The 9,290-nt window shown below is 49.4% G+C and overlaps 1 protein-coding gene across 1 annotated transcript in view; it reads right to left on the bottom strand.

Moving 5' to 3' along the window:
• The window catches only part of EDA (ectodysplasin A), a gene marked incomplete at its 5' end in the record, with an annotated part of 27,921 nt that extends 26,192 nt beyond the window's left edge, over positions 1–1,729 (bottom strand). Inside the window, 1 exon segment of the mRNA XM_008948598.1 lies at positions 1,624–1,729. Coding sequence (XP_008946846.1) covers positions 1,624–1,729 — 106 coding nt within the window.
• Positions 1,730–9,290: the final 7,561 nt, after the last annotated feature.

The following is a 9,290-nucleotide window of genomic DNA, read 5'->3' as shown; positions in this document are numbered from 1 at the left end:
CCTGGCTTCCAGACTCCTTCTCCTCTCCATATAAAAATGGGGCTGTGTTTTTCTGCAGCAGGACAGTGCAGGAGCTCCTCCAGGAGCTCAACAAGGCACTCAGTCCTCACACCTCAGCGTAGCAATCATGAAAAGACAGCACTGGAAATAAAACTCCTCACCCTGAAATCAGGCTGGGGGAAAAGGGCTGAAGGTGAAGTCTGAAAATTCACTGAAGGTGAAGTCTGAAAATTCACTGAAGGTGAATTCATTTGGTATTGATCACTGAAGTTCTCTACAAGTGTTGAGAGAGGTTTTGGTGCCATAAAGATGTCTCAGCACTTGCCCTAAGTTATGCTCCACCTAAGGATTTTGGTGCTGTTCTCAGAACAAAGCAGGTGACATTAGGTGGCTTCCAGCAGGAGGTATCATCTTGGCAGAGTTCATTTCCCTTTTTAAAGCACCCTTCAGTTTTCCAGAGCCTTTAGAGGCTGCCCAGTGAAGAGCGAACCATCCAACACAGAGCACAGCTCTAATTCTGCCCTGTATCTCCCAGACCTTACCCACCAGCAGCCCTAACTGACCCCTGCAGCCCAGCTCCTGCTCCCACGGCTGTGGGAGGCCCTCAGGAATGGGCTCCACCTCCCAGAACTTCCCAGATGAAAGATTAAAGTGCTTTAAGAACCCCCCCTGTCAGATGGTGGCACGTTGTCACGTCCAGCACTCTCACAAGGCCACCGTGGCACGGCCCATCCCATCACAGAGAGGGTGGTGGGACCATTCCTGTAGGGGAGTTGGGTTGTCAGACACCAAATCCCACCACGAGGTCTGAAATGAAGAGACCAGACAGAAGAGAAGGGCTTTGGCAAGGTATGGAAAGGCCGTGGAGATGTGGGGTGAGGGACATGGGGCAGTGGGGACCTGGCAGTGCTGGGGGGACAGTTGGACTCCATGATCTCAAAAGCCTCTTCCAATCCAAGAAGATGTTGCTCTGATCCAGGGATGGAGACAGCAGAGGGAAGGAGCAGCTGCTGCCCTACAGACCATGGGGACAGACAGCAGAGTCACACCAGGGAGCTCAGGGGTCATCACCCAGCTCCAGGGCCACGGAGGAAGCTGCTGAGGTTTCTACCCCACATCCTTGGGTTATCAGGTGACAGGTATGGACGTGTGATTTCTTCTGGGACTCCACTCTTTGTTAACACAAGCTCTGCAGGACTTGGAGTTCCCTTCACATGGGCTTGGAACCCACCTGAGACCCTCTGCTGGGCTGCAAGACCCCCTCAGAGCATCTCCTGTGTCGTGCTGCAGATGTTCACAGCTCTCTGCACTCCAAAGAGCTACCTGATGATTCCAGAGGTGTTGAGAACAACCAATACAGGTACCCAAGTACAAACTACAGCCTTAAATGAGCACAGAGCCTCTTAATTACATCTCAAGGATGAAACCACTACGCAGATGGATAGGAAATCAGAACGACTGGAATTCCTCCTCTGGAAGGTGAGCAAAAATCAGCCTTCTAAGCCACAGATGCCCAGTTTTTTCCCCTCAGAGCTGCAGAATTCTGTCTATAACCACGAGCTGAAAGAAAAAGGTCAGTCTCCTGCTTGGCTGTGTGAAGATGAGGAAGAAGGAGGCACTCACCATCTGGCCCCTCGCTGCCTTTACTCCTTTTATTCCGACGGACACGTCTGCTCTCCTCTCCAACGTGCAGCTTGTCCTCAGGGTGAAAGAAGTTCAGCAAGGCCAGCTGGAAAAAGAAAGACAAGGTTAAGAGTCTTTAGATGAGCAGAGAGATGAGAGCCCCAACAGCCAGATCCTCTCCCTGAGGAACAGAGAGCCCGGGGAGATGGGAGATGGCATCTCACGGAGGCCCAGCTCAGCCCTAGGGGAACCAAAAGAAGCCACATCCCCTTGGAAAACTTGGAAAAACTTGGAAAAACTCAACCTGAAGGGTTTGGGCAGTGAGGAGCAGCCCTCAGGGCACGGCTGCAGCGCTGGGGACAAGGGGAATCAAACACCCCCAACGCCAGTGCAACGATTTCTAATTATCCTCTACAAAAACTTGCTCAATCCTGGAGCTCTCTCACCAGTATTACTCACTGCCAGTAAGTTTTTCCCTCTCTCCAGCTCTCTTCTGCAAGCCTCATTAGCTACTGAGATTCAAAGGTCTTCGGGGACCTTTAAATCCAATTCAGCACACCACATAAATTAACACTTTAAACCTAGAGCAAGTACATCTTTATAACACGAGTTTGGCCAAGAGGCAAAAATTTGATGTAGCGACCTCTTATTCATGAAAAAAAAAAAAAACTAGTTGCCCCATTAAAAACACTTTTGACAGTTATTAAATCCACATCCCTACCCCAAAAAAAAAAGTGGAATTTTGGTTTAGAAACTCCCCCAGCCCCTCCCAGCCACCTCGGGGCACGGCGACTCTCCAGCAGCAGTGTTGGGTTGGGTGTTTTTTTGTTTTCCCCAGCTATTGCCACTTCTTCAAATAATTAATTTCACAAGGGATTCATTTGAGGGCCAAACACCTTGTTCTGTGTCTTACCACACCCACCTCTGAGCAGGGCTGCTCTGACCAGCACGGGCTTCTCTCCACGCTGAAGAAACCCCCAGCACAGTTATTTCAGCCAGAAATACACACCCACGAGCCCCACTCAGCCAGGAAAAGCTTCAAAAAAGCAGCTCCAGAGGTTGCCCAGGGTGGTGTTGTCCTGAGGGCACAACCTGGGGTGTCAAAAGCAGCTTTGAAACAGCAGAGAAGGATAAAGTCCTTCCTGAATGGCTCGTTAGACCAGTGGCTCGTTAAGCTACAGGCCATAAAAGTCCCTATATCAAAAGTAATACTTCTTAAAGGTCTTTTTGCCTTTGACTTGATGATCTTGGAGGTCTCTTCCAACCTAAAGGATCTGATGCTTCCATGACTTATCCCAGGGCTCTCACCTCCCTTTGCAGAGGGGTTGCACCCTTCTGTTCCACCCACCAACAAATTCCTGAGGGATTTCCCACCCATGGGCTCCAATTCCAGCCCACCAGAACCCCTTCTCCTGCTTCCTGAAGAGCAGCCACCAGATTTTACATTTGCTTTGCTCCAACAAGCCCCAGTGCACTCTTGGGAACAGGATTTGGGAAAGCAAAGGGTTCCCCCCCAAAAAACCCACGCAGGATGCTCCTGTGAGCTCCAAGTTACCTTCCCCTCCACCAAAAAAAAACAAAACCAGGGCAAGAAATGAGCAGAACCTGCTGAGATTTTTTAAACCACTCATTTAAATCAAGCTGTAACAGTGTAGAACTAATTAAAGGAACAAATTACAAGAAGATTTTTGTCAGGGCCCAGCCCTAACTGTGTCCAAACAAACAGGTTTCCTCTCCCTGCTGTTGCAAACCCAATTTTAACACAATATTAATATCTAATGGAATCATTCAGAGAGGAGGGAACCCTCAGGATGAAACATCCCTCACGTCTCAGTCTGATGGATGGGTTTTGTCATTTTTTTTTCAGGGAAACAATCAAAACTCCTGGAGAGGTTTGAAAGCTTTTCACAGCCTGAACAAAGAGCTTTCAGTCGAGTCTCCAGAAGGGGAAACACAAGAGGTTTGACACACGATGTTTGTTTTCCTAGAGAGTTCCCCAAACCAACCTTTCTCAGCACAAAACTGGCGTCCCAGGGCTCTGAGGGCTGTGGTCAGCCAGGATAATAATGGGAAAGCTTAGATTTTAAAAAAAATAGCTTATAAACCACAAATTACAGCTACCAAAGCACATCCCCCAGCTGGACCTTCCTCCTCCTCCTCCTCCTCCTCCCACCATGGGTGCAGTGATCACTGCTGGCACCGTCCCAGCTCTGCTGCACACAATCTGAAGCTGGAAAGCATCAAAATTGGGACTGAGTCCTTGTCCCTGCCCTGTCCCCTTCACCAGGCTCCTCCCAGCAGCAGCTTGGGTCCACCCCCATGACTCCAAGGCTTTCTGAAGCAGCACCACCCCACCCCTCCACGCTCTGCCTGGTGAGGGACACCACGGGTGTGACCAAAACGACTGGGAGAGGAGTTGGTCCTAGGTCCTACCTCCACAAGGCTTTTAATTACACAAGGGATGGCACCCAACCTATGGTGAGCAGCATATAGGGGTTCAAAGAGGTCCAGAGGGATGAAGGGACCTGCTCAGGATGACTCTGGGGCAGCATGAGGGATGCCCAAGGTGTCTGCTGGGTGCAGCTGCACCAGAAATGTCCCATTTGGCTGCGAGCTCCCAGCAGTGATGAAGGAGAAGCTTCTCCTGGATGATTCAAGGGGTCCATTGTTCCAGGGGCCACAGCTGCAGGAGGTTGAGGGGGGCCAGGGACCACCAGCTGACACAGCTTGTCAGAAGAGCAAGGATGCTTTTCCCATTCATTCACCACCCCTGAGATAGGATCCACAGGTTCACACCCTGCTCTTGGCCTCAGCAGCTTCTGGTCTGGACCTAAGGGTGCCTCTTGTGCCTTCAACTCCTCTACTCCCTGTCCTCTGGTGTGGCCACGAGGGAGAGCAGAGCGAGCAGATGTTTGCCACCCAACTAGCCAAATAGGATGCAGCCACACAGACAGATGCAGGAGGGGATGTAACCTTGAGTAGATGCTGCTGGCTGGACACTAGAGCAGCTTTAGGACACAGAGGCTGCTGGAAGCAACACTTGCCATGGCTGAAGAGCACCCTGAGCAGCAAGGATGGCTCCTGCAGGCTCCCTGCCTGCCTGGGGAGCAAAGCAGTGGGGTGGGCAGGAGTTGTGGGCAACCTGCTGGGGCCATCCCCGTGGCTGAACGCTTCAGGAGTTTAGAAACACCTCAAAAGGGTTGGCACAAGCATCAGTTGTAGCTTTGTAGGAAAATATGGAGCACACACACTTGGCAGGGCTGGAACAGGCAACTTGCTGCTAAACTTGGGTGCCCCACGCTCCTGGTTTGTGATTTGGAGGTGCAAGACCTGGATTTTTGCTGGGTCTGGGAGATAAGAAGCTGGTTTTGGCAAGGAAGGACCCAGCCCAAGGGGATGATCTGGTGTGGTGCTGTGCAGAGAACCACAGACTGGTTGGGGTGGGAAGGGACCTTTCAAGGTCATCTGGTCCAGTCCCCCTGCAGGGATCAGGGACATCTCCAGCTAGAGCAGGTGGCTCAGAGCTTTCCTGGGCAGCTCTGAAAGAAATTACTCTCCAGGCCCATGGTTGCACTGAAACTCCTCATCCTCAGGTCATGGAGAATTGGTTCTCTCAGCCCCTGCACTTGTAGAGTGAGAGTATTTTTGAAGAGCCCAGCAAGCTCATCAAAGTCCCCCAAAAAGTTGTATTTTCTCTGTCTAGCTCCACAACACCAACAGAGAAGTTTGGAACAATCACCATTTCCCTCCTCCAGGCTCAGAGCCCTCAAATCACCTTAATTTTAGAAACACCACGTAAACCCCTGACGACTTTCTTAATCAAGAAAATCACTCTAGGATGCAAAAAGGCCAAAAAGCCAAGAGAGGAAAAATCCCAAGGGAAACCCTACCTCAAAATAACCTGGGAAACAATAGCCAAGGGCTGCCTTGCCAGAATAACTCTGTTCTACCTCGGTTTCTCTCAGCAAAATAAAAACAAAGGAAGGTTTCCAAGGATGGAGCTTCTACCACACATATATATATAAAAATGTATTTTTTAAGGGAGCTTTCTTCAGGCTGTGAAACCCCAATGGATCAGAGTTGTGGCTGGATGCACAAACCACATCCAATAAGAAACACAGCACTGGGGTGCTGAAATCACTGTTAGGAATTCCAGATTTAATTGCACCTCTCTACAAGTGCCTTAAATAAAGCCCATCCTTCCAACACTTTCTAGGAATGAAGATCTACTGGACACCAAGGGATGCATTTCCAACATCCAAACAGCTTGAAAAGAAGCAAAATGAAAAAATACCACCCAAACCATGCAATTATGGACAAAAAGTGTGTTTTTTTTCATAGGGAAAGCCAAGTTGGTAGGAAGAACCTGTGTCAGAAGAGAAGAATTGGGAAAAGCACATAACCATTCAGGTCCACCAACCCTTTCCAACGACTGCCAAGTCCTTCAAAGCCTATTTATCACTAAAAAAAAACCCAAATAAAGTATTCTCTACACGCAAACATGGTTTCCAATCACTCATGAGAGAGCTGGAGCAGCCAGCTAGAGATCTAACCAACAAACCCCCCACTCTCCTACAGCACAATAAAGCACCAGAGGGGGAAAAAAAAAAACCCCAAAGCTTGAGATCGTCCTCTGGCATTGTTGTTTAATGGTATTGTTAATTAATTAAAGGCAAATTCCCTCACCATTTGCAATTTTGGAGACCATCAGTGTGAGAAGGCCAATAAAAGGCCCAAGCTTTGCAGAGCTATTCTTTGCAAGCAATACTGTTGGGTTTCTTTTTTTCCTGGTGCTCTAAAGTTCAGCTGTCAGAGGCTGCGGTTCAGAGGAGCAGCTACTTGAATATCAGCCCCATTGTCCTCCATCAGAAATTCCCCTCTGGTAACACGTGGTGCAGAAAAAAAAAAACCTCCAAAAAATATTAAGCAGATTATTTTCAAGCAGCCTAGAAAGAAGCTGGGGGAGTAGCTTTGCTTTGTTGGAAAAAGAAAACCAAACCCCAGCCCATTCAACGTGTTTTGGAGCTTGTTTTTGTCATGGTTCCTTCTTCCTTGTAAAACATGCAAGAAGCTGAGGAGTAAACAATTCCCATCTCACCATGACAGGGATTTATACACCATGCAGACAAGCCACAGCCCTGAATCCAAAACTCTTGGAGCGTGATAGGTCGTGAGCCAGGACGTGGTCAGAGAGAGCAGAGATGATACTTTCCCTCCGTTGGAATTCTCATCACCCACCTTCCTCCCCCAAATTTGGTGTTTTCAGCCCAGCTTGGCTGCACAAATCCTTTGCAGGGTCTGGAGGAGGTTACACAAAGGTCCCTGTAAACCCCCTCACTGGCTTTTTTCTTGCATGATAGCTCCTCTCCTTCAAGACTGCCCATAATTCTTCTTCTCCCTATTGCTTCATCGGTCTCCTCAACTCCCTGTCCTCCTTCCTCCTCTCTGGACACCAGCCACGTCCACACTCTCCCCAGCTATTCACCCTGAAGCCCGAGGTCCCAGGGGCACCAACCATCAGCTTTGAGTTGATATGAAACCCATCACAGCTCCTTCTCATTCTGATCTGCACACAAGGATCCCCACTGAGGCTTTGGGAGCCATCGGTGATCTTTGAAAGCTTTCTCCACCCAAAGCTATGAGGCAAAGCAATTCCATCATCTAAGAGAATAAAAGCACCAGCAAGGCTGAGGAGCTTCTCCAAAGCCAGGTGGGAAGTTTGGGTTGATAGAGGGACTGAGGGATGCCTCTAGGTGGGAGTCCCAACAGCAGAGCCACCTCCATCCCAAAACTCACGAGGATTTTCATACAGAGTGACAACCAAGGAGCCAAGTCAGTCCCTGGTCACCAGCTAGGGCAGGAACTCTGTAAATCTATGGCCCTTAACACGCCACCACTGCTTTTGAGAAGCAGATTTGAGAAGTTTTCTATCTGCTGAGCATTTCTGTCCCTGGGTTGAGCAGCCTCTCCCAAGGGGACTGAGCAATCCCCATTTTCAGCAGGCCAGTCCCGGGTCTTCGAGGCACTGCGGTAACACAAAACCAGCAGAGAACAATAAAAGAGGAGGGAGCATATTTTCCTAAGTTTTTATGGGTATTTTAACTTCATTACCCAGGAAAGCCACTGTATTTTTTTCAGCCCAGAAGATTCTATCTGCTTGCCAGTTATCAGTGGAAGCATCACCACCAAGCGACGAAGGCGGTGAAGGAATTGTCATTGGAGGGTAGGACACAGCTCAGAAACTCCTTCAGAACCAAACCCTTCCCAGGGACCTTCCTCTCCCTTTCTCCTTCCCACGACACAGAGTGTTAAAGCAGGAGTCCTAAATCTACTACAGTGGCCACGTCTCCCCATACTCCAAACTCCCCCAGTCACAGCTCCCAAGCTCTTACTGCCAAACTCATTGTACCAACAAAGGGAAACTGGAACACAGCTACTGAAGACTTCAAAATTCCACTTGAATATCAGCAGTAAAATGGCTCAACCAAACCAACCCACCAAAGGTGACACCATTGGCCTGTCTATAAAACAAAAGCATCTTTTTCTGTATCAAAAGACCTTCAGAAGACCCTTCAGAATCATAGAATAGCTTCAGTTGGAGAAGACCTTGAAGATCATCAAGTCCAACCATTAACCTAACATTGGAGCCCAACACTAACTCATGTCCCTCAGCATCACAGCTCCATGGCTTTTAAATACCTCCAGGGATGGAGACTCCACCTTTGCTACTGCAAGTACAAAGTCCAGCAACACAAGCAGGAAGAGACATTAAAGTTGTACATGGATTAAACTGCTCCTGAAACCACCCAGCTTATGACATAAGGTGCTACCTCCCAAGAGAGAGTCATAGAATCATTTAGGTTGGAAAAGACTTTCAAAGATTATGGAGTCCAACCATTCCCCCAGCCCTGCCAGGTCCCCAGTGCCCCGTGTCCCTCACCCCACATCTCCACAGCTTGGGAACCCCTCCAGGGGTGGGGACTCCACCACTGCCCTGGGCAGCCTGGCACAGCCCTGGGCAACCTTCAAGAGCAAGAAATTGTTCCTCAGCTCCAACCTCAGCTTCCCCTGGGGCAACTTGAGGCCATTTCCTCTTGTCCTGCAGAGGCAGCAGGCAGGTGGATTTGCTCCTCGTGGGAGAAGGGAAGAGACTGGGCATTCCTTCAGCACAGGCAGAATCATCCACTCAGCCCTGAGAACCACAGCTTCTGTCTTCAATCTCCAATAAAAGCTGTTTCTGGCACAAAACAGAAGCAGGGACAGAGCCCAAATCCCTGGTCTACACGTGCATCCCAACTCTGACTTCCTAGGAGCACCTAAAACCGACACCACACCAGCACCACCTCAAGCCTAGAAGACCAGGAGTTGCTTTACAAGGTTGTTTGCCCAAAGGATTGTCTCAAGACACACTTTTGTGGAGCTGCCTTGGTCTGGAGGGGATCTGGGGCCTCCCCTGAGGACATGGGATGGAGTCACCACGTCCCAGCAGAGCTCAGCGGTGTGCGCCCCACGTACAGGCAGAGCAGGGGCTGAAGCATCCAACTGCTCCCACCTGTTGGCACTGGAAGCTCAAAACACGACCCAGATGTGAGGTAGAACAAGGTCAAAGCTGAATTTCACCCCACATAGGAAGACACCTGCAGTAAACTTTTTTTACTGGTAGTAAG

Source organism: Merops nubicus, unplaced genomic scaffold, assembly GCF_000691845.1.
Source record: "Merops nubicus isolate BGI_N331 unplaced genomic scaffold, ASM69184v1 scaffold17050, whole genome shotgun sequence".
Classification (NCBI taxonomy): Eukaryota; Metazoa; Chordata; class Aves; order Coraciiformes; family Meropidae; genus Merops; species Merops nubicus.
Note: the sequence above shows the minus strand (reverse complement) of the source record. Positions and strands in the feature narration are given on the sequence as shown.